At 43.4% G+C, this 26316-nt stretch overlaps 2 protein-coding genes across 2 annotated transcripts in view; both read right to left on the minus strand.

The window, feature by feature from the left end:
- slc45a2 (solute carrier family 45 member 2) overlaps nt 1-13245 on the minus strand; it is a 38743-nt gene extending 25498 nt beyond the window's left edge. Inside the window, exons 1-2 of the mRNA XM_063011904.1 lie at nt 12698-13245; nt 7802-7978 (exon numbers count right to left, since the gene is read on the minus strand). Coding sequence (XP_062867974.1) covers nt 7802-7978; nt 12698-13163 — 643 coding nt within the window. The 5' untranslated portion in view covers nt 13164-13245. The remainder of the gene's footprint in view (nt 1-7801; nt 7979-12697) is intronic.
- Nucleotides 13246-14541: 1296 nt separating this feature from the next.
- Nucleotides 14542-25060, minus strand: amacr (alpha-methylacyl-CoA racemase). The gene is made up of 6 exons (XM_063011245.1): nt 24994-25060; nt 23960-24214; nt 23652-23795; nt 21752-21912; nt 19144-19330; nt 14542-16914 (listed from the first exon to the last, which is right to left on the minus strand). The coding sequence occupies exons 2-6, from the start codon at nt 24204-24206 to the stop codon at nt 16505-16507; spliced, it is 1149 nt and encodes a 382-aa protein (XP_062867315.1). The 5' UTR covers nt 24207-24214; nt 24994-25060; the 3' UTR covers nt 14542-16504.
- Nucleotides 25061-26316: the final 1256 nt, after the last annotated feature.

Raw genomic sequence — 26316 nt, forward strand, 5'->3', positions numbered from 1 at the left:
TGAATGGTTTTTGATAATTGAGTTAAGCTTTGTGAGCATTCTTAACTCTGCTACCTGCTGAACTGAGTCCTGTTCAGACCCCACTATGGAGCTGGCCTTTTTGATCTGGTGGTTTATTCGGTTTGAGTCCATTGTTCTAGCACTCTCACCCCAGCAAACCACTCCAAAGAAAAGAGCACTGGCCACCACAGACTGATAAAAGGTGCACAAAGGGGGCCTACTGATGTTAAAAGATTTCAGCCTTCTTAAGAAGTACAGTCTGCTCTGCCCCTTTTTGTACACCGTCTCCATGTGTGTAGACCAGTCCAGCTTGTTGTCCAGCTGAACTCCAAGGTACCTGTAGCTGGGTACAAGTTCCACCTCAGTTCCTAGGATAGTAACTGGCTCAGGATCCCTCCTCCTCCTTCTAAAGTCCACCACCATCTCTTTGGTTTTTGTGATGTTTAGTTGTAGGTGGTTGTTGCTACACCAGTCCACAAAGTCCTTAACCGTGCCCCTGTATTCCTGCTCACATCCTGCTCTAATACAACCCACGACTGCTGAATCATCTGAAAACTTCTGAAGAAAACAGTTGTTTTCTTAATAACAGAGTTATATTGAAAGTCCGATGTATACAGCGTAAACAGGAAAGGCGACAGGACTGTTCCTTGTGGGGCCCCCATACTGCTCAAGGTTTTTACAGAGACACAGTTTTTAAGTCGCACAAACTGTGGTCTAGAAGATAGATAGTCCAAAACCAAGGAGACTAGAGCTGGTTCCACATTCATCTTCAGCATCTTTTCACCTAGCCGTGCAGGTTGTACAGTCCCTGACAGAAGTTCTGTCGCTTATCCCTGTTGTGGAAACAAAAGCTTATAACCTGACTTTAAATTCATCCATTGGTTTTAGAAATGACTCATATGAAAGCTGAAACCCTCCCAAATGAGGTTTAATTTACCAAAATAAATTTGCTTCACTGCAGAAATATTGATCATTTAATGAACACAGAAAGGTCAGATTTTGGCCAGACAAAAGTTTTGTCGCCCACAAAAAGTAATGTGAAAATCAAACAAATAATTTACTTCAAATACAAAGATATGTTTCATAACATTGGTGAATGAAGTTGTGGTGCTATTAGAGCCATATTTAATATTTTGTGTGACTTCCATGAGCTTTAAGGACTGCATCCATGCGGTTCGACAATGATTCATACAATTTATTGATGAAGTCATCAGGAATAGCAAAGAATGCAGTCTTACATGCCTCCCAGAGTTCATCAAGATTCTTTGGTTTTGTCTTCCAAGCTTCCTCTTTCATCCTACCCCAAACATGCTCAATGATGTTCATGTCTGGTGACTGGGCTGGCCAGTCCTGAAGCACCTTGATCTTCTTCGCCTTGAGGAACTTTGATGTAGAGATGGATGTATGAGATGGAGCACCATCCTGCTGCAAAATTTTACCCCTTTTATGATTGTGAATGTAAGAGGTAGCTAATACTTCTTGATGTTTTAGGCTATTGATATTGCCTTCCACCTTGCAAATGTTTCGCACACCCCCATACTGAATGTAACCCCAGACCATGATCTTTCCACCACCAAACTTAACAGTTTTCTGGGTGAATCTTGGATCCATACGGGCTCCAGTAGGTCTCCTGCAGTATTTGTGGCGGCTGTGGTGTAATTCAACTGAAGATTCATCTGAGAAATCCACCTTCTGCCACTTTTCCAGCGTCCATCCGTTTAGCAGGCTGTGGGCCTTGGCAAATGCCACACGGTTTTTTAATTGCCTTTTGTTTAGTGCTGGCTTCTGGGCACTGATTCGACCATGGAGGCCATTTCGAGACAGAATCCTACAAACTGTTCTAGTTGGCACAGGGACTTGAGGTGACCAGGCCTGGTGGAGCTCTGCTGCAGTGGAAGAGGGGCCGGCTTTGGATTTTCTAACCAACAAACGTTCCTCCTTAGCAGTCGTCTTGCGGGGTCTGCCGGACCTGGGCTTGTCAAAAACATCTCCAGTCTCTTCAAATCTTTTTTTAATTCTTTGTACTTGACGCTGAGACACATTAAAGGTGCCAGCCACCTCTGCAGTGGATCTGGTCTTCAGCCTCTTGATAATCAAGGCTTTGGTCGCAGGGTGGATTTTTGGCATGTTGTCAGAGGTGAAGTTGCAGTTCAAGTGAAGGTCTGGGGTGCTGGGGTTCTTTTTATACACACCCACTAATTAACCGATCAATTAGTGAGCACAGGTGAGGATGTAAACTAGGATTGGGTGCATTATATGACAAGGCGACAAAACTTTTGTCTTGCCAAAATCTGACCTTTCTGTGTTCATTAAATGATCAATATTTCTGCAGTGAAGCAAATTTATTTTCGTAAATTAAACCTCATTTGGGAGGGTTTCAGCTTTCATATGAGTCATTTCTAAAACCAATGGATGAATTTAAAGTCAGGTTATAAGCTTTTGTTTCCACAACAGGGATAAGCGACAGAACTTCTGTCAGGGACTGTAAAGTATTGAAGGCACATGAAAAATCGAAAAACATAATCCTCACAGTAGTGTCCACACTGTCCAGATGAGCATGAGCCCTCTGTAACATATAGATGAGAGCATCATCCACGCCGATGTTTTGTTGGTAGGCGAACTGTAGAGGATCCATGTGTTCCTTCACTCTGGGTCTGATGTGAGCAAGGACTAGTCTCTCTAGCGACTTCATAACATGTGAAGTAAGGGCGACAGGCCTGTAGTCGTTGGGATTTGTTGGGTGTCTCTTTTTGGGAACGGGAACCAAGCAGGAAGTTTTCCACAGAGTGGGGATCCTCTGTAGACGCAAGCTCAGGTTGAAAAGGTGTGTGAAAATGCCACAAAGCTGACTGGAACAAATCCTCAACAGCCTGGGGCAGATTCCGTCAGGTCCAGCTGCTTTTCCCTGCTTAAGTCGATCCAGTTTTCACTTGATATGGTTTAAGTGTTAAGGGTGTGGTTACTGATGACAAGGTGGCATTGTGTGCAACAGGTAGAAGGCATTGTGAGGTAGATTGTTCAAATCTGTTGAAGAACAAATTCAGGTCCTCAGCTGTGTCCTGGTCACCATCAAGCAGCCCTCCTTCCTTCTGTTTCAAACCAGTGATCTTTCTCATGCCATTCCAGACCTGACGCACTCCTTCCTGTTGTAACTGTTGTTCTACTCTCTGTTTGTAGGCTTGTTTCCCCTCCTTAATCTCCAACTTCAGTTGTTTTTGAAGTATCTTTGCCTTTTCGCCCTCCTTTTTATAATTTTATCCAAAGCGACTTACACAATGAGCTGAACACGATAAGCAATTGAGGGTTAAGGGCCTTGCTCAGGGACCCAACAGTGGCAACTTGGTGGTGGTGGGGCTTGAACCGGCAACCTTCTGTTTACTAGTCCAGTACCTTAACCACTGAGCTATCACTGAGCATGACATTTAAATCATAATAAACAAACAAACTTTGCAAAATTGTTAGTTAGTCAAATTTCGTGGGGACCTGCAATAAACTGCTCTCTTCAAATCCATCAACCGATTTTTTTATTCCTCATTAGATTTAGGTCAGGACCAGGTCAGTGAAGGATAAGATCTGAAAGGTGATTGGTTGTACCTGAGCAACTTAAAAATGGTTACTCTAATGGACTGATTACTTATTCATGCAAGGTTAATAGTTTGTGTTATAATGTGTAAATACAGTTAAAAAAGTAAGACATTTTTATTGTCATGGTATGATGTGAGAAAAGAAAATAATTTGAATAGGGTATAAAGTTTTTTATAGGCACTGCAAATTAAGTCCATATTAATATGATATTAACAAAGCACACATTTCCTTTATCAGGTATCCTGAAGGACAGGAAAAAGTGGAGCAATGAAGAAGTAAATGCTGTTGAGAAACATCTTCTGACATTTATTCAGAGTTGTCGGGTCCCCATAAAGAGAGACCGTGTCTCATGCATCATTGCTGAACCACATGCACTCAGAAATCGAGACTGGACAGCTGTTAAATACTATGTCAAAAACAGAATTACCACTCTTAAAAGAAAGCACTGTTTCTAAAGTACTGTGTAAAAGACTTTAATTACATTTTAGTGGTCACTGCAGTAATTGTAGTACCACAATTACAGGCTGTAGTCCATCTGTTTCCATGTTAGTCCCTTTTACTCTGTTTTCTAATGGTCAGGACCACCACAAGACCAAAGTAAAATTTATTTACAATGAAGCATTGTCTCAAAGCAGCTTTACAATTTCCTATTACAATTACGAGGACAGAGCAGGTATTATTTAGGTGGTGGATCATTCTTAGCACTTCAGTGGCACTGACATGGTGGTGGTGTGTTAGTGTGTGTAGTGTTGCTACGAGTGGATCAGACACAGCAGAGCTGCTGGAGTTTTTTTACGCGGCCTACAGCATTTTAGTTGGTGAACTATTTTCAGTCCAGCAGTGATACTGAGGTGTTTAAAAACTCCAGCAGCGCTGCTGTGTCTGTTCCCATCATACCAGCACTACACACACTAACACACCACCACCATGTTCAGTGTCACTGCAGTGCTGAGAATCATCCACCACCTAAATAATACCTGCTCTGTGGTGGTACTGAAAGTTACAGAACAGAGTAAAGGGGATTAAGAAAGAGAGAAACAGATGGACAACAGTCTGTAATAGTGGAACTACAAAGGGCAGTGACCAATAAAACAAATAAAAAAACAGAATATTAAATGAAAAACATAAAATGCCCAAGACTTTGGCACAGTACAGCACATCTGTTGATGTTTATTTGCACTTTTATGTCGTGTTCAGATATGTTTCTGTTTTATACAGTGAGGAAAATAAGTATTTGATACACTGCTGATTTTGCAACTTTTCCCACCTACAAAGAATGGAGAGGCCTGTAATTTTTATCGTAGAGACACTTCAACTGTGAGAGACAGAATCTAAAAAAAAAATATCCAGAAAATCACATTGTATGATTTTTAAATAATGAATTTGCATTTTATTGCATGAAATAAGTATTTGATACAATGGAAAAACAGAACTTAATATTTGGTACAGAAACCTTTACAGAGGTCAGACGTTTCCTGTAGTTCTTGACCAAGTTTGCACACACTACAGCAGGGATTTTGGCCCACTCCTCCATACAGATCTTCTCCAGATCTTTCAGGTTTCGGGGCTGTCACTGGGCAACATTAAGTTTAAGCTGCCCCCAAAGATTTTCTATTGGGTTCAGGTCTGGACACTGGCTAGGCCACTCAAGGACCTTGAAATGCTTCTAACGGTGCCACTCCTTAGTTGCGGGTCATTGTCATGCTGGAAGACCCAGCCACGACCCATCTTCAATGCTCTTACTGAAGGAAGGAGGTTGTTGGCCAAAATCTCGCTTTCCACGACCCCAATCCATCCTCCCTTCAATACGGTGCAGTCGTCCTGTCCCCTTTGCAGAAAAGTACCCCCAAATTATGATGTTTCCACCCCCATGCTTCACGGTTGGGACGGGTTGTACTCATCCTCCTTCTTCCTCCAAACACAGAGAGTGGAGTTGATACCAAAAAGCTCTATTTTAGTCTCATCTGACCACATGACCTTCTCCCATGCCTCCTCTGGATCATCCAGATGGTCATTGGCGAACTTTAAACGGGCCTGGACATGTGCTGGCGTGAGCAGGGGGACCTTGCGTGCCTTGCAGGATTTTAATCCATGGTGGCGTAGTGTGTTACTAACGGTAATCTTTGAGACTGTGGTCCCAGCTCTCTTCAGGTCATTGACCAGGTCCTCCCTTGTGGTTCTGGGCTGATTACTGACCTTTCTCAGGATCATCCTTACCCCACGAGGTGAGATCTTGCATGGAGCAGCAGACCGAGGAAGATTGACAGTCATCTTGTGTTTCTTCCATTTTCTAATAATTGCACCAACAGTTGTTGCCTTCTCACCAAGCTGCTTGCTATTGTCCTGTAGCCCATCCCAGCCTTGTGCAGGTCTACAATTTTGTCCCTGGTGTCCTTAGACAGCTCTTTGGTCTTGGCCATAGTAAGGAGGTTGGAGTGTGATTGATTGAGTGTGTGGACAGGTGTCTTTTATACAGGTAACGAGTTCAAACAGGTGCAATAAATACAGGTAATGAGTGCAGAATAGGAGGAGCTTCTTAAAGAAAAACTAACAGGTCTGTGAGAGCCAGAATTCTTGCTGGTTGGTAGGTGATCAAATACTTATTTCATACAATAAAATGCAAATTAATTATTTAAAAATCATACAATGTGATTATCTGGATTTTTTTTTTAGATTCTGTCTCTCACAGTTGAAGTGTACCAATGATAAAAATTACAGGCCTCTCCATTCTTTGTAGGTGGGAAAACTGCAAAATCGGCAGTGTATCAAATAATTATTTTCTTCACTATATATTAGCACATCTGTTGACATTTTGTTTGCACTTTTATATCGTGTTTAGATAATTCTGTTTTATAAATCTATGCATACTACAATGTTGATAGTCTAAATGATAAGCAGCTTTGTTAAAAGCAGTCAATATTTCTGTTACTCTCAAGTCATGCTGAATGGTGATGTCTTTTACATGTTTATAAAAGGCACTATATTAAAAACTCTGTTTTAAATCATAAGTATTTAGTTGTTTTGTTTTTTATAATAAGAACAAGCTGTGTCTTAATCATACTCTATTAATTGTTGTCGATGTGGTCCTGAGTTTTCTTTATGTCCCAAATATGTTAGTAGTAACTGACTTTAAAGTGTGTGTGCTTTTATGTCCTAAAAATGAACATAAACCAGAAATTAGGTCCTAAAATTTAACATAAACCTGAAAAATATAAAAATTTTAAAAAAGTAAAAAAATTAAAAAATCAACAGACAGAGATGATATGTGAGCTAAATAAATCCAAAAAATAGTCTTATTTTGTTTCCAGGACCTTTAGAAAGGCAGGTCCTGATATGACTGCGGTTTCTCTTACGTCCCCATTTTTCACATAAACGCGTATGTGTGTGTGTGTGTGTGTGTGAGTGATGTTCTAGTGTGAGTTACATGCCAACACTACCTTGTGTGAGTTTGTGTGTGTATGCTTGTTTGTGTATCTATTCAAATGTAAGTAAGTAAGTAAGTAATTTATTTATAAAGCACATTTACAACCAAAGTGCTGAAAATGTGTGTGTGTGTGTGTGTGCATGTAAGCATGTGAATAAAGCTTAGCAAGTATGCTAACTCACACTAGCACATCACACCTACCCACACACACACACATTCACACACACACACACACACACACACACACACACCTCTGATGTGTGGTGGTCATGTGATGCTGCTGCTGCTCATGATCCAGCACATGTTTAACTCATGATCCAGCACATGACCAAAACCACCAACCTCCTACTGAGCACGCTCACACACACACACACACACACACACACACACACACACACACACACATGCTCACACACACACACATGCTCACACACACACAGAGTGGGTGGCACAGAGCTGCAGCTGGTAAAATCTGTGCCAACAAGCTCTGGTATCTCTGTCAGTAGTTTGGCACAAGCGCCCCACGTCCACACAACCTGACACGCCCACAGCTGACGTCACGGTTGGCACTGAATAACCGAGTATGTTCGGTGGAAAAGGGGGATTAGAGCAACTAACAGAGTTCCTAAGAGGCCGAATAGTCAGCAGCTGAATCCACAGAGCTGGAAATGATGGGATTAGAATGAATGAAAAGTGTCAGACAAGCTGGCATGGTCGGGTGTCCCAATACTTTTGACCATGTACAGCGGTGTGTACCCCCCCCCCCCCCTGCCTTCACCCTCCTGTACCTACCGGTGAGCAGGGCGTGGTAGTGCAGACCCTTCTCCTTGTCCTTGTAAGAACACACGTCGAACAGGTACGCCTTCACCGGCCCGTCTATAAAATCAGCCGCGAAGTCGAACATGACCACGCCCAGCATGACCACCACGATGGACCAGGTGGTCTTCAGGGTCTGCCCACTGACCACAGCTGAAAGAGACAAGAAGCATGTTAAGAACCTCACGTGGGCGTGTCTACCGGCACACAGAACTGCCACTCACTGGATGTTTTTGTTTGTCTTACACATATAAAGCACACAGAACTGCCGCTTACTGGATGTTTTTGTTTTGCTTTTATACGTATATAAACACACAGAACTGCCGCTCACTGGATGTTTTTGTTTTGCTTATATACATACTGTATATAAACACACAGAACTGCCGCTCACTGGATGTTTTTGTTTTGCTTATATACATATATAAACACACAGAACTGCCGCTCACTGGATGTTTTTGTTTTTCTTATATACGAATACAAGCACACAGAACTCCCGCTCACTGGATGTTTTTGTTTTGCTTATATACGTATATAAACACACAGAACTGCCGCTCACTGGATGTTTTTGTTTTTCTTATATACGAATACAAGCACACAGAACTCCCGCTCACTGGATGTTTTTGTTTTGCTTATATACATATATAAACACACAGAACTGCCGCTTACTGGATGCTTTTGTTTTGCTTATATACGAATACAAGCACACAGAACTGCCTCTCACTGGATGTTTTTGTTTTGCTTTTATACGTATATAAGCACACAGAACTGCCGCTCACTGGATGTTTTTGTTTTGCTTATATACATATATAAACACACAGAACTGCCGCTCACTGGATGTTTTTGTTTTGCTTTTATACGTATATAAACACACAGAACTGCCGCTCACTGGATGTTTTTGTTTTGCTTTTATACGTATATAAACACACAGAACTGCCGCTCACTGGATGTTTGTGTTTTTATTACATATACAAGCACACAGAACTGCCGCTTACTGGATGTTTTCAGCTCTGACTTCGAACTGGAACGTTACTTGTATTCCGGGATTATTCGTCCAGCATCAGTTTCTGACCTTATAACTGCTTTTTTTTTGACTGAACAGGTACAAATTCCTACAGAAATACTCCAAAATCTTGTGGAAAGCCTTTCCAGAGGAGTGGAGCTTTTTAGAGCCCACAGTTTAACTTCATTTCGACAAGCTCACGCTCAGGTGTCCGGATACTTTTGGCTGTTCTTTTAACCACAGAAATGAAACGTCTGTCCCCGTTTTCAGCCTGACTGTGGCGATGGGATTTCGAGAGGAAATTCGACTGATTAGTTCGTTAGCGGAGCTGCAGAGCCGAGCACTTAACGATGAGAGTCAGGCGGAGGAAACGCTAACGATCTAATCTCACTTCAGTACCAGCGCGGATCATTTGCACTTAACGATCATGACCTGCCCCATCAGGTGGAACACTTGACGTTTCCAGAGCTGCACGGTCGCCTGGAACGTGGCTCTCACTCTGCAATTAGGTGCCACACCTCACGTGCTAGCACATCTCATAGATATTCGATTCTGAAAAAATGGGCGTGGCTTCCTGCTCTTGGAGTCCGTCCACCTCCAAATTCCAACATGCCCATAAAGAGTAGATTTGATCTGATCATGTACGTATACAATATATGTTTTATATATGTTTTTTTTTTTTTTTTTTAAGTATACAAGCACACAGAACTGCCGCTCACTGGATGTTTTTGTTTTCACACTATTCTGAGTGGTAATCAATAGGCTGTTGGTTCAAGCCCCACTAACGCCAAGTTGCCGTTCTCGGGCCCCTGAGCAAGGCCCTTAACCATAATTGCAACACTTAGTTCCACCCTGGACAGGTCATCAGTCCATCACAAGACACACACACACACACTTGGGATCATTTCTAGTATCTCTAATTAATCTCACTTGCACGACTGTGGGAGGAAACCAGAGCACCTAAAGGACATCCACACGATCACTGGGAGAACATGCAAAACTCCATACAGAAAGGACCAGGACCGCTCCACCTGGGAATCGAACTGGAAGAGCGTTGAACCCAATAGGTAGTTCGGGTGCTGGTGCTGGAGCTAGGCAGTCTAATGTGTCGTATCGCTCACTGAAGTCCCTGTCGTGTCCCTTTATTCCCAAACCTCACACCTCCACCACGGCGCGCAGCACATGACCCGTCGCATCCCCGCCCGACGAGCAGCACTGTTATTTATACTTATATGAAATTCGTTGAGGAGGCCCATGAGCTCCTAGTGACGCCACTGATCTGATGGTGCATGTGAGGGTGAGGGATCTACAGTCATGTGCAAAAGTTAGGACACCCCATGAGAACCTTTGTCTTATATGTTGTCATATGAACATTTGAGCTTCATTTGAACAGTACTGAGAGATGCAGCTTATATAACTAAACAAATAAACTGAAACAATTACTTTTAAACTCAAGCTGTAAAATGTAAAGAACAAAAATTGGAAATTTATAGTGAGGAAAAAGTAAGGACACCCTATGCTCTAATAGCTGGTGTTTCCCCCTTTGGCTGAAATAACCTCAGTTAGACATTTCCTATAACCATCTACCGTCTCTGCCATCAACTGGAAGAACGTTTTTCCCACCCCTCCATGCAGAATTTCTTCAGCTGTGTGAGGTTTGAGGGGTTTCTTGCATGCACAGCCCGTTTCAAATCACCCCACAGCATCTCAATAGGATTAAGATCCGGGCTTTGACTCGGCCATTCCGGAACTCTCCGTTTCTTTCTTTTGATTCGTTCCTTGGTGGATTTACTGGAATGTTTTGGGTCTTTGTCATGTTGCATGGTCCACCTCTGCTTCAGCTTCAGTTTTTGGACAGATGGTCTTACATTTTCCTCAAGCAGCCTCTGATACAGTGAAAAATTCATCGTGGATTTTATAATGGAGAGCTTGCCACGCCCTGCTGCTGCAAATCAGCCCCAAACCATGACATTTCCACCTCCATGCCTCACAGGTAGTATGAGGTTCTTCTGCTCTAATGCTGTGTGTGGTCTTCTGTTACTGCGCCCAAATAATTCAGCTTTGGATTCATCTGTCCAGAGCACATTGGTCCAGAAGTCCTGGTCTTTGTCTCTGTGTTTCTCTGGTGAACTTTAGTCTCCTGATGTTTTTTTGACAGTAAGGGTTTGCTCCTTGCTCACCTCCCATGAAAATCAAACTTGTGTGTCTCTTTCTGATGGTAGATGCATGAGCCTTGACATCAACTGTGGCAGGAGCTCCTGTAGGTCCGTGACAACATTCATGCATCTTGATTGATTGATTGATTGATTGAGTACTTTATTAATCCCCGAAGGGAAATTGTGGTGTCGCAGCAGCAATAACAATTATGACAAAAAACATCACACAGTGACATTACAATGAGGTAAATAAAGAATAAAAAAATTAGTACAAATGTAAATACAAGTAAGATATAAAATCTAAAAATATACATATATGAATAAAATAAAATAAAATATAATAATATAAAAAATAATAATATAATATAAAAACATCTAACAGGACAAGAACAAAATAAACTAAAAGGGGGGGGGGGGCTGAAGGTGCAGTTACAGACGTTGTGCAATTTGAAATTTTTAAATAAAAAATAAAAAATAAAAACAGTACCCTGTGCAAATTGTAAGTTTAATTGTCTTTCGTGGGTGTTATAGGTTCTGAGTCCTTCTCCTGCACCAGTGAGAGTTATTATAGGTTGCCACCGCTGTGGGCAGAAATGACTTCCTATAGCGCTCTTTGTTGCAGCGAAGTTGGCGGAACCTTCCACTAAAGGCACTTTGCTGTTTAATCAGCAGGTCGTGTAACGGGTGTGTGGTATTGTCCATTACGTTGAGCAGCTTGTGCAAAATTCTCTGCTCAATAACCAGCTCTAGGGGCTCCAGAGCAAAACCCAGCACTGCTCTTGGGCTGAACTTGTTAGGACGGCCAGACCTGACCATGTTGGCAGTTGTTTTAAATGTTCTCCACTCTGGACAGTGGAACGGCTGATTTCTAATTGTTCTGAGGTCATTTTAAATCCCTTCCCAGACTCATTTGCATCTACAAGCTTCTTTCTGAAGCCTCAGAGAGCTCTTTAGATCTCACCATGGTGATACCACTCACTTCAACAATCAGGAGCAAACCAAACTAACATCTGAGGTTTAAATAAAACTCCAATGTCCTCTAACGATGGTTTAATCACTGCAGCTGATGTGGTGACCGGATTCTAATTTTAGACATTTTAAGTAGTAATAAATGTGGGCGTGTCCTAACTTTTTCACGACTGTGTATATAGTAGTGGTCACGGCCCCAAATGTAGCTTCATGTCACATCAATGTTAGCCTAACCTTGCTAGCACCCCCACTCTTGACACTGGCGGAGAAATGCTGCAGGCTAGAAGATTCCACATTCCGGAACCCATTACGCCAAAAATACACATGACTGTGGATCTCATATCTGAAAAGGTTTGATGTGGAACCTCATGTTGACGTCATGGAACCGTTTAAAGGTTCATCATCAGGATAGAAACGATCCGATCCAGGATAATTAACAATCAAAGGAACCTACGAGGAACGTCAGGTCTATCTGGAGGTCTCCAACCAAAAAGGTTCCAGGTACAACCTGGAGAAGCTTTGTGTCCAAAAGATGGTTCCAGACATTGAAATAGAACCGAGGAACCTTTAAGGAATCTTAAGTATTTGGTTTTTTAATCAGTTCGGTGAAGGCTCCGTGAAAAACCATCTACAATAATGCTGATACCCTTCGAGACATCAAAGTTCCATCTAGAAGTGTTTAGAACTTTAGAACTTTACGCCAACTATGATCTAACCAAGCTTCCAACGTCTTGGAGAAGTTCTTACCTGTAACCAGAGCGTCGCCGTTAAGGAACATGGTGATTCCGACCAGCATTATGACCCCGAGCGTGAGGATGAAGGGTCTCCTGCGCCCCCACACCGACCTGCAGTGGTCGCTGGCCGACCCGATGACCGGCTGCAGGAGGAATCCGAGCACCGGGCTGATGAGCCACACCAGGCTGTAGAGGCTCCGTGGAAGTCCCACGCTCAGCAGAACCGGCATGACGAACGCCGCCTCCATGGCGTAGCAGAACTCGCGTCCGAACATCACCGCGCCGTGCATGAGGAGCCGCCCACGGGACCTCCTGGGGGGCTCCACGGGGCAGATGATCGAGCACTCCGGCCTTGTTCCCGTGGCGTCCACGCCCTTCCCGTCGACCTCGCAGCCTGTGGAGGAGGACTTTAGGGTCACGGTGGGGTGGTTCACCGGCTCGGGGAAGCGGCGGGGCTTCTCCTCGGTCAGGAGAGTCATGGTTTCTGCTGATCTCCAGCGCAGGTCTGAGAGATCTGACGGGGGGGTAAGACAGGATCAGGACCGAGCAGGGAGGGAGTCAGGAGGGAGCGGGAGGCGGATTCGGATGAATGGGGCTCTGTTTTGCCCCGGCTGCAAGAGGGCATCAGGGCGGTCGTGATCACGTGCTGGAGATTACACGAGCGCCGAGTGTCAACAGAAGTTTCTCAAACCTTCTTCTCCTAACACGCGAGTGCTCACGAGTCCGTACCAGATTAACGATCAAGCGTATTAAATTAAATTCATGCTCTGGATTCTTCGGTACCATGTGACCTCTTCAAACAAGGCCGCGCCCGTATTTAGGCGTCGCCACAGCAGATCTGGTCCTCATACCAGACTCGGCACGGTTTTTATTTAGGATGCCCTTCCTAACGCAACCCTCTTATTTCTATCCGGGCTTGGGACCTGCACTTAGAGAGCACTGACGAGCGCACCTCCCAATGTCAAGGCTGTTGGAACCAATAGTACGGCTGAGATTCGAACCCCATACCCTCAGATGTCAGCAGTAGTGGACCAGCATACTTCACCGCTGCGCCATTCAAGGAAATTTCCCAGTACGTTCCAGTTCTTTCCGTGTCCGTGTGGGTTTCCACCTGGGGCTCCGGTTTCCTCCCACAGTCCAAAGACGTGCAGTCAAGATAATTAGAACTATTAAAGTCGCCCTAGGTACAGACTGGCAGTACCTGAATGAATGACTATAGGGAAAAGTTTAATGTAGGAAACCCCCCTTCCATAAAAACTATATAAGCTAAATACATGGTACGCTCTTCTTCTTTGAAGTGTATCTGTGGGAATTTGTGCCTATTATATCAAAAGATTTATATTGCTGGTCACTGTCGGTGTTCTGGTTCATCCCAGAGCTGTTGAGTGGGGCTGAGCTCAGGGCTCTGTGTAGGACACTTGAAGCATTTAAATCCTTTATATCATTCATTTATTGCACCTGTAAGTAACTGTTGTGACTAAAACACATAAATTCAATCATTAGAAGTGGCGTCCTATTAATTTTGACCATATAGTGTTGCTTTTCATGTGTAGAGGTCCCTCACCCCTCCGTCATGAGATCATGTGAGATGCAGCACAGCGGTTCACATGGTGCACCGAACCGGCCACCTAATTCCCACAGACCCCCTACTGAGGACTGTCTATACACTATAGGGTCAAAAGTATTCGGACGCCTGACCGTGAGCCTGCTGGACGTTACATTTAAAAACAAACAAGAAGCTTCTCACCAGACTTTGAAGTGTGTCTGTGTATGGGGATTTGTGCTAATTAACAGCAGTTTGGTGGGGCTGAAGTTCCTCCATATCAAAGTCATCAAGCCAAACGTCTTTGCGGTGCATGGATTTAAATTATTTTATTAGATCTGTTTATTTTTTTGAATTTTATACACCTGTCTGCACTGGGCGTGGCTGAAAAAAACAGAACTCGATCAAAACCATGAGGTTCTACATAAAGCTCTTGTGCAAGTTGATTGCAATACCACACTTCCACCAGAGAGGGCTCCAAAACCAACGATTCACAATACAGCTTTAATATCAGTGTTTTATACATAAAAGTACTGCATTATTTCAGACCTGCGTTTTATATATATAAAATTAATATAAACAATAAAAATAATGATTATTTAGATTCTAATAAACTAGCAGTCTTATTTCTGGGCATTGAGGAAGGTTAGAAAAGGTCCGACTGCTTCAGGATCGAGTGAGACACCTAAATTCTGTATAAATTCTAACTGCTGAAATAAAAACTCGTCTGTTGAGTAAAAATGTGAATCATTTTCAGGACGAACCTCGCACAGTCCAAAGACATGCAGTCAGGATCACTGGAGCTACGAAAGTCGCCCTAGGTACAGACTGGCGACCTGACCTGTGTGTTTCATGCCTTTCGCCAATTTAATTAGACCCACTGCGACCCTGACCAGGATAAAGCGGTGGCAAAACAGACAATGAATGAATGAATGATTTTATACACCTGTCAGGACTGGGCGTGGCCGAAAAAACAGAACTCGATCAGAACAACAAGGTTTTACAGAAAGTTCTTGTGCGAGTTGCTTGCAATACCACACTTCCACCAGAGAGGGCTCCAAAACCAACGATTCACAATACAGCTTTAATATTAATGTTTTATACTGTACATTAAAGCACTTCATTATTCAAACCTGTGTTTTTCAATATATCAAAATAATGTAAACAATAATAATAATGATTATTAAAGTTCTAATGAACTAGCAGTCTTATTTCTGGGCAGTGAGGAAGGTTAGAAGAGGTCCGACTGCTTCAGAATCGAGTGAGAAACCTGAATTCTGTATAAATTCTAACTGTTGAAATAAAAACTCGCCTGTGGAGTAAAAATGTGAATCATTTTTCAGTTCGAAGCTAAAAACGGCGCCCAGACTGCGTCGGGAAGCGTCATTTCTCACCACATGATCCTTTTCCTTTATATAATTGATTTATTACACTGTACCGTTTGTACAGAAACAGCCTCATACGATAATAGAATAGAAAAAGACTTTAAATTAAACATCTAGGAGGCACCGGACCCAATGGAACCCTGACCATGATGAAAAAATGTAGTTCATTCAAATCCTGGTCAGGGTTGCAGTCAGTCCAGCGCCACCCAGATGCAACAAACACTCACACATTAGGCAATTTAGAACAGCCAATCCACCTGCAGCAAACCCTCCCTACCCCCCAAGGGAAACATAAACACACATCGGGAGAACGTACAAAACTCCAAACAGACCGCTACCAAAAGCAAGGTTGAACCAAGAACCTCGAAAACCATGTCACTGTGCAGAGGGCAGTGATAGCTCAGTGATTAAAGGTGCTGGACTAGTCGCACCACAGCCAAGCTGCCACTGTTGGGCCCCTGAGCAAGGCCCTTAATGTAAATGTACTGTGTTACATTAGTACAGCTGAACCAGAGTTTGGCATGTTCTCTACATGTCTGAGTACGTTTACTCAGGATAGAAAGGTCCGACTGCTTCAGGATCGAGTGAGACACCTAAATTCTGTATAAAGAAAATAAACCGTTCAAGTAAAATTGTGAATCATTTTTCGGACTGCAACAGGAAGCAGAATTTCTCACCGCATGACCCTGCAGACTGAATCTAACCGCCGAAAAGACGCAGGATGAATCAGCTCGACTCCGAGCATCAACAGAGGCCAAAAAAAACCCCAACATGGTTATTTTGAGTTCAAACGCCCTCCGCGCGTCACTTCCACGCCCGAACATGGCGGCGTTTCAAGGCAGCGGGAGGCTTTCCGCTCAGAACGATTCAGCCGCCGCTCCCCCGCCGCTCCTTATAAACGAGATTTGGGTTCGCTGCACTCCACGACGCCGGAGCAGATCAGCTCCTCGACGCGAGCCGGGTCGAGGCCGAACTCCCTCAGGACGCGCCGGGTGTGTTCGCCGACCAGCGGGTCGCGCGAGAGGTCCGGCTCGGCCGGGGTGCGAGACAGGACGGGTGCGGGGCGCGGACCGACCTCGTCCCGAGAGCAGCGCACGAACGAGCCGCGCTCCCGGTTATGAGGGTGCAGACCGGCCTCGTCCAGGGACAGGACGGGGGTCACGCAGGCGTCCGTCCCGTCGAAGATCCGAGTCCATTCGGCCTGAGTTTTCTGAGCGAACGCCGCGCCGAGCGTCCGTCTGAGCTCCGGCCAATCAGGGACGCTCATCTGAGCCGGGAGGGAGGCGGGATCCAATCCCAGACCTGAAATTACAACCAACAGGACAAACAGATCAGACAAAAAAAGTATTCGGACACCTGACCATGAGCCTGAACATCCAATCTGGAGTACGTCTGTGGGAATTTGTGCCCATTTAGTCACAAGATGACAGCATGTGTACGGCTGGCCACTGGTGTCGGTGTTCCGATTCATCCCAGAGCTGTTGAGTGGTGCTGAGGTCAGGACTCTGGGGTTTCTTTAAATCAAGCACAGGGGCACAGTCATGCTGGAACAGGACAGGGCCTTCCCTAAACTGTTGCTGCAAAGCTGGAAGCATATCCTGTCCTTTATATTATTGATTTATTACACCTGTTAGCAACAGTAGTGGCTGAAACACGTGAATTGAATAATTAGAAGGGGCGTCCCAATACTTTTGACAGTACCATTTGTACAAAAAGAGCCGCAGACGATAAAAGAATAGAATAAGACCTCAAATTGAACATCTGGGGGGCGCTGGACCCACCGAAACCTTGACCAGGATGACAAAGTTTGATTTGTTCACATCCTGGTCGGGGATGCAGTGAGTCCAGTGCCACCCAAAAACACACAAATGAAGTTACTCGCTCAAACCTGGGAGCAGTTTGGAACAGCCAATCCACCTTGCTGAGGAACATCGGGAGAACATACAAAACTCCAAGCAGGCAGCTACCAAAAGTTAAACCAAGGACCTTGAAAACCGTGTCACAGTGTTGCATTTCTATGGCTAAACCAGAGTTTGGCATGTTCTCTACATGTCTGGGTAGGTGTACTCAGGTTACTCTGGTTTCACCCTACCTCCCAAAGACATGCAGAAGGTGGATTGGCCGCTCCTAACTGTCCTGCGATGAACCGGCACTGGATTCACTGCAACCCAGACCAGGGTCGGTGGGTCGCACATTAAACATAGTAACTAAACATGGGAATTTTGGCTTTCGCACTCTGGCGCCCCCTGCTGAGCAGGAGGAGGCGGAGAGGAGCTTCATACAGGGAGGTACGGAGGAACGCGCCGTGCCACGCCGTCGGCACCCTGAGCAGCCAGCAGGGGTCGCTGTCGAGCACACGAACGAGCTGACGGCGCGGCAGGGCGGGCACGGACCGCGGTGCCAGCCGGGGACCGACCCCATTCTTTACGGGAGAGAAATCGGATCACGTCCAGACTTTTTTGGAAAATGAAACACTAATGGTGTCGTAATGGCTGTGAAACGAGATTAAAGGGGGGGGGCACATATATATGACCTGTAATCAGATCACTAAGAGGATTGGAGGGGCGTTCATAAAATTCTGCTCGTCCTATAAATCATTTCCAATCAGACGTTCCAGAAGTATGTGGACGCCTGACCGTGAGCTTCTCGGACATCACGTCCTGAAATCATGTGCATTATTATAAACACGCCCCACATCCCCCCGCCTGTAGAGGGCATCTGTGAGGCCTGGCTGGCCGCAGACGTTCCAATTCATCTCAAAAATGTCCTCTGTGGAAAACACTATATGGACAAAAGTATTGGGACATAAAGGAAATGACAACAGCAACAGTTTAGGGAAGGCCCTTATGAAGCTCGGTTTAAAGAAACTCCAGCCATAAAAAAATGCGGTCCTATTTTGACGGAACAGGCACAAATTCCCACAGACATACCGACAATGAGAGCGGCTGCTGTTCCAGCTGACAAGATCTCACGGAATAATATAGGACACCCGACAAGCTCAAGCTCAGGTGTCCCAATACTTTTGGATGTACAGTGTTTATATTTTCTTGTGTCACGCTTCCTCTCCACCAATGCCGATCCCCGCTCTGATTGAGGAGAACGAAGCTAACCCACGCCCCCTCCGACACGTGGGCAGCAGCCGTATGCATCTTATCACCTGCGCTTTGATGAGTGCAGTGCAGCTCAGCGCTGTGTATGGAGAGACACACCCTGAGAGCACTCTCTTCTCATCTCTGTGCAGGCGCCATCAATCAGCCAGCAGAGGTCGTAATAGCACCAGTCATGAGAGAGAGACCCCATCCGGCTTAGTCCCGCCCATATCTGAACAACAGGCCAATCGTTGTTCATGTGGCCGCTCAGCCTTAGCCGGTAGGCTGAGCTGAGATACGATACGATGTATTCGAGACCCCAGCTCTGGTTCCAGCGTGTGTTTTTACCGTTTTTACTGTTAACAAAAAGCCCGGGGTGTCCAGCTACTTTTGGCCGTATTATATTCTACACTCGAGCACAGAAGGAAGCAGACGCACTGACCTCGGATCAGCTGATCGTAAAACTGAGGCTCGATGGCGCCCACCGCCACGTGCTTCCCGTCGGCGGTGGCGTACGTGTCGTAGAACGGCGCCCCGCTGTCGAGCAGGTTCTCCCCTCGGGGTCGGCTCCACAACCCAAGTGCGCGAGACTTCCACATGTACGAGCCCACGTAGGCCGCGCCCTCCACCTGCACACACACACACACAGAACACGGGTTACACGTCCCCGCCGCTCGCCAAACAGGGTAGCAACGTAAAGCGCTGCAGTTACGACCTCTGCTGGCGGACTGAGGTACTGCACAGAGACGGGGGATAATAGAGATCAGTGCGGGACTCTACGGTCGGTACTGCACATGTGTCAGAGGTCCGTCCTCGTCACTCCCACCCAGAATCTCAGTGTCTCCACCTTGCCCACCTCCAAGCCAAGTATCAATGGCAAGGGCAACAGTTTAGGGAAGGCCCATTTACGTTCCAGCATGAATATGCCTCTCTGTACACAAACCCAGCTCTGTGATCGCATTTCTTTCATTCCTAGGTTTGGTGTGGAGGAACGTCTGTGGTTCAGAACAAGGCCTCATATTTCACTCCAGTGGGATGAATTGGAACACCGACTGCAAGCCAGGCCTTGTCTCGAATGCTATTTTGACAGAACGAAAACATTTCTATGATATTTGTGTTTATTCAAAAATAGAAAGACAACCGTGAGATATCGAGGGATAGGGGCCTTGCTGAAGGGCCACACGGTGGCTTTGAGACTCAAACAAGCAACCTGCTTCGACTTTAGCAGGTGTCCACATACTTTTGATGAACAGGTCCTGAAATAATAACTAAATGAACAAACAGTTATAAATAAAAAGAACAATTATTTTTACAGCGAAGACGGAATTTGGGTGGGTAGGGGGTCACGGCGGGGTGCGTCTTGCACCCCTGACTGACACTTTAATGCGAGTTGCAGCGCTAACAGGAACAGATGAGATAATGGAGCGTAAATGAAGCACGGCGTGATTTTTACACAGCGATGCAGACACGACTCGGTCGATCGCCGCTTAACTCCGAGGAACCGCGTGACGTATCGTTACTGCCTGAACAAGCTAATTAGCTTGGCATCCGCGCCTGCTCACGCTGTGCCAACTCCGTACCCGTGTGAACGCCCGGGACAAACCTTTTTATCGTACACCAGCGCTGGCACAGAAAACTACATTTACTTATCTACAGTCAAACACCAGAACAACAGCCGCTTTTCTAAGCTGTAGCCTAGCAGATAAGGTACTGGACTAGTAATCAAAAGGTTGCTGGTTCAAGCCCCACCACTGCCAGGTTGCAACCGTTGGGCCCTTGAGCGAGGCCCTTAACCCTCAATTGCTTAGACAACGTACTGTCACAGTCCTGTAAGTCACTTTCCTCCACTCAGACCCCTCGCGCTCTTCTCCTCTAAACGTCGCCATTAATCTCGATCCATCTCACTAACAGAGCCGCACTGAGCGCCCAGTAAAAATACACACGCGGACAAAACTGTTGGCACCCTTCAGTTATAGAAAGAAAAACCCACAACGGTCACTGAAATAACTGAAAACTGACAAAAATAATAATAAATAAAAGTCAACTAATGAAAATCAGACATTGCTTTTGAATTGTGGTGTTTCAGTAATGAAACTGGCCTGGACTAAAATGAAGGAACCCTTAACTGTGTAAATCTTAAACAGAGCGAAGATCCATCACAGAGCATCGACCACGCCCTGATGTTCCCTCACGGTCATTTAGAAAAGACAACAAACCTTCTCCAGGAGGTACCAGGAAACTTGACTGTTCAGAAACAACCCGAAAAATAATAATAATAATAATAATAATAATAATAATAATAATAATAATAATAATAAATAACAATGATAATAAATAAAAAAATAATAAAAAATAATAAATAATAATAAATAATAATAATAATAAAAACAATAATAATACATAATATCAAAAAAAATAATAATAATATAATAATAATAAATAATAATAATACATAATATAAAAAATAAAATAATAATAATAAATAAATAATAATAATAATAAATAATAATAATAACAATAATAATAAATAATAATAATAATAACAGTTATAATAATAGCAATAACAAAACAACAACAATAATAATAATGACCATAATCATAATAATAAAATTTCATAATAATGTTACCAGTAATAATAAAAATTACAATATAATAAAAAAAAATCATAATAGCAACAATAATATTAATAATATTAAAATACTACTATTAATAATAATACTATTAAAAAAAATTATAATAATATAAATCATAATGTCAATGATATACTACTAAAAATTATAATATTGTTAATAATAACAAAACAACAATAATGACCCTAATGATAATAATAAAACATTATAATAATGTTAACAGTAAAGTTAATAATTACAATGATGATAATAATAATAATAATAATATAAATGATAATGTCAGTTATATAACAATAAAAATAATATTGACAACAAGAATAAAAGTAAAAATAATAATAATAAAACAAAATAATAATAACGATAATAATAAATAATAATAAACGATGCCAGTTTCAGGCTGAGCTAAAATGCTGAACCTACCATGCTGGCATCGATGATCTGTCCCCGCCCAGACTGGCTCCTCTCCAGCAGAGCCAGAACGATACCAAAAGCGCACATTAAGCCCCCTCCGGCAAAATCCGCCACCAGGTTCAGGGGGGCGTACGGCTTCTCCGAACTACGACCCAGTGTGGAGAGCAGCCCTGACAGACAGACAGACAGACAGAAAGACAGACGGATAAACATTTACACTCTACATCATACCACTGTTATCATTTATTACTATATTCATGAGCACTAGACTAGTAATCAAAGGGTCGCTGGTTCAATCCCCACCACTGCCAGGTTGCCACTGTTGGGCCCTTATGCGAGGCCCTTAACCCTCAATTGCTTAGACAATGTACTGTCACAGTACTGTAAGTTGCTTTCCTCCACTCAGACCCCTCACACTCTTCTCTTCTCCTCTAAACGTCACCATTAATCTCGATCCATCTCACTAACAGAGCCGTAAAAATACACACGCGGACAAAACTGTCGGCTTCTCCAAACTACAACCCAACGTGGAGAGCAGCCCTGACAGAATTGACATCCTGTACAGGGCACTTCTGCCTAGGCACAAATTCTTACAGACACACTTCGAAATCTTGTGGAAAGCCCTCCCAGAGTAGAGAGGGCTGTTGGTCATGTGTCCACATACTTTTGGCCGTATGCTGTATATATTTTTGCACATTGTTGATTATTACAGGCACTAACGGCACCACATCACAAATATGGATCTGATGTCCAGCAGAACTCGGGCGCCACGGAACGTGGACGATTTGGTTCCAAAATAATGAGGAACACACGGGGGGACGTCGTTCTTTTCATCTTCTGCTTTAGACGCCACGTCGGGAGGAATAAAGAAACGAGACCAAATTAAGTCACAATCAGATCTAAATCATCTGGTTCCTTTCATTAAAAAAAAAAAAAGACATTTCTCTTTTTTTCTATTATATTTCTACATTTTCACCCTTTTTCTCCCAGTTCAGTCGTACCCAGTTCCTCTTCCTCTGCTGGAGACCCCGATGGTGTACGAGGAGGATATATTCTCCTGACACGCCCTCCCTCCGACGCATGGATCACGCGCTGATCTCCACGTTCCTCCACAGGCGCCTTGGGCTACTAACCAGGGTCCTTACACAGCCTTGAAGACCCCGCCCACTTTTTAGTCCCATCTCTTTCCACGCAGCAGACTAGTGGTGCCCATTTCACCTAAACCCACCCATATTTTTAATAAAGAAAATATAATCTGTGGCAGTAAAACACACTAATCCATCAGTGCTGACGTCTCGAGCTTGGGAGGTCGAATCTCAGCTCCGCTATCAGCCGGCCAGACGCCTATATAGACGATAATTGGCTCGTCCGAGTGAGGGAGGAAGTTCCGTAGGGGTTTCTCATAACTGCTGCAGTTACGCTGCTGCAGAGATGAGGGATAACAGAGCTCAGTGCGTGACTCTCCGTGCCTGATACGGATCTCTGCATGAACCTGTCTGGTGCAGGTGAAAAGAAGCGGTCGGTACTGCACTCGTGTCGGAGGGGGCGTGTGTTAGTCACGACCCTCCTCGGTCAGGAGTGGAGGTCTGTAGCAGTAGAGGAAGAGGAATTCAATCGGCATTGGCTATGACTACAAAAATAAAATAATAATAAAATAATAATAACGGTAATAATACTTTTATTAATTATAATATTAATATTACTAATAATAATAACGGCAATAATACTTTTATTAATTATAATATTAATATTACTACTAACAATAACGGTAATAACACTGTTAATAATAATAATAACAACACATTTAATAATAATAATAGTAGTAGTAATATTAACAACAATAATAAAGTAATAATAATAATGCAGTGACGCACCCCGGGCAGGACGCCACTCCATCGTGGGTACGTACCGGACATGGCGAGGTAGTTGATGTCATGTCCTGCAGCTTTGGCGAACGAGCCGCTCTGACCGTAGCCGGTGAGCCGAGCGTAAATGAGGCGCGGATTCTCCTTCAGCAGATCCTCAGGACCCAAACCCAACTTCTCCATCACACCTAGAACACAGCAGGAAGCGGATTAACCATCATCAGTATTTTTAGTTAGCCAGAATAAAAAAGCATTATCTTGTATTATATCATTAGGACGGGTGTCCACATACTTTTGGCCATATAGTGTGTTTTCCCCCAGACATCAAATCATCATCTCTACACTCACTGACCTTTACGGAAGGGCTCCAGAACCACGTCTGACTGGACGCACATTTTCCTCAGCACGGCCACGCCCTCAGGACTCTTCAGATTCACGGCTATGGACCGCTTGCCTCTCCCCAGTGGGTCCATCGCCATGGCAACGTTCGTCCTGTCCACGCGAATCACCTTCGCCCCGAAATCTGACAGGATCATCCCACAGAAAGGAGCGGGGGCGAGTCCGGCTAGCTCTATCACGCGCACTCCGGCCAGAGCCATCGTACAGCCTGCGGGAGAGGAAAATATGTGGACGCTGATTTCAGGGGTGATGATATGGCAGCGCTTAGCTTGAATGAATGACAACAAATAGGTGATATTTTTATGTACCACAACCTTAAAAGTCTTTATTTATTAACCTAAAGTATGTGGACACCTGACACTCACAATAAGACTGTTAAACATCCCATTCCAGAACCAAGGGCATTTATTTGAAGTTTGGAGTTGCCACCCTCATCCCCATCTTGTGGCATTTCACAACGAACAACTGCACACCAAACTGTTTAAAACTGCACTTTTTAGTCTTAATCTTTTATATTTTTATATTTACATCAAACCCAGGACTTCAGGAATAATACATATCTGTATAACTTATTCTATACACCTGTCAGGACTGGGTGTGTCTGAAACACCTTAAGTTAATAATTAAACAGGGTGTCTACATACTTTTGACTGAATATTTCTGCAAATCAATCTGAATTACATCTGTGCATAAAACGTGCTGTACAAAAGCACTCGCACCTGTATAAATATCAATCTCCTGAATTATAACATTTTTAAATGGTGCTGATTTTATTGAAATAAATTGTAGTTAATTTCAAAACAAATACATTAAATGCAGCAGAATAATGAACAAGCTGCAGGTCAAAGTACATTAATATCACTGTTATAACTGTTTAACAGCGGCACATGAACTCAGAAATGCATTTTTACTGCCTGTGCAAATACTTTTGACGCTTAACAAAGTTAAATAATAAATAAATAATGTAAATAAATGATAATAACAAACCTTTCGCTCAAACACACAGATCTAAAGTCTGCACACTGGAGTAAAGGTTGACGCTGGTAGCCTCTCATTGATGACGTCACGGGGAGCGACACAATCATGGGATTTGTAGTTTTTCTTCTCGATCGCTTAAACGTTGTCATTATTATCGCGATTTATTTAGTTTCGGTTTATTTTGTAGCTGCGGTATTAAATCTTGCTTTGTGCTCATGCTTTAACCCCTTAAAATCTGGCTTTAATGTGTAATATTTCTTCTGTGTTCGAACCTCAGCTAATCAAGATTAGCCCCAGATTCAACTAAACAACGTTTTAAAGTGGGCAAATGTTGCCAAAACAGTTACAATCCATGTTAACCACGTTTATTTATTCACTTTACTAACCACATAGGGTTGGTCAGGATCTTGGTATGTCCAGTACCACTGGGGTGGCCACTATAATAACCCAAAAATGAAGGGCATGACAGTGGCTAGTCAGGATTGTGTCTAAAGCCCACAAAATTAAAGAGTTAATAAGAGTCTGAGCTTATTGAAGGACACAAGAATCTGACAAGATCTCACCGACGGCTAAACTGTTGTCGTCAACTTACAGTGAGAAATGAAAACAAGACGTTCGTCAAGCGGCGCCCTGCTAAACTTAAACAGTTTATAATAATAATAAACATGAAAAACTATATTATCTCTGAAATGTTATTAAAAATAAGTGATCATTGTAGAAAGTCGAAAACAACCCAGGTACCAGCATGAAATGTTTTCAAATGAGTAACTTGGGACGTTAGCTAAACGTTAACATTAGCCTTCTCACTGTGCATTTTAAATACTTAGTAATGCTTGTTCAGACTGGTGCATTACTTAGTTTATAGTGCTGTAATTGTGCTGAACTGCACTATAATAAACTTATGACTTTTAATGATTTTAGGTTTACAGATAATATTACTTAGAAATGAACATAGAGAAGTTTGTAAATGCTTTTAAAATCTCTTACGACACAATTCACCTTTGATGACATATCTATACACATATCTGTACACATGAATTAAATGTGGACATTAACCTGCATGTTACACTTAAAATACTGGAGGTCCAAAATGTTCTTTCAAATAATAGGTTTTATGTGTGCTTTAAAGCACCTAAGCCCAGGTAAACAACCCAGGTAAAACCCTGCATTAGTGCCATCGTGTTTAGTTATTGTAGCATTCTGTTAACTACAGATTTAAAATCTAAAATTAAAATCAGGTTTTTTTATTCCAGGAAAATGTTCACATGTTAAGGAGGGCTGCTGAGGTAGAGAGAGTCTCAGTGTATTTGCCTTCATTCACATCAGCACAAA

The sequence above is a fragment of the Trichomycterus rosablanca genome, chromosome 16, assembly GCF_030014385.1.
Source record: "Trichomycterus rosablanca isolate fTriRos1 chromosome 16, fTriRos1.hap1, whole genome shotgun sequence".
Lineage (NCBI taxonomy): Eukaryota > Metazoa > Chordata > Actinopteri > Siluriformes > Trichomycteridae > Trichomycterus > Trichomycterus rosablanca.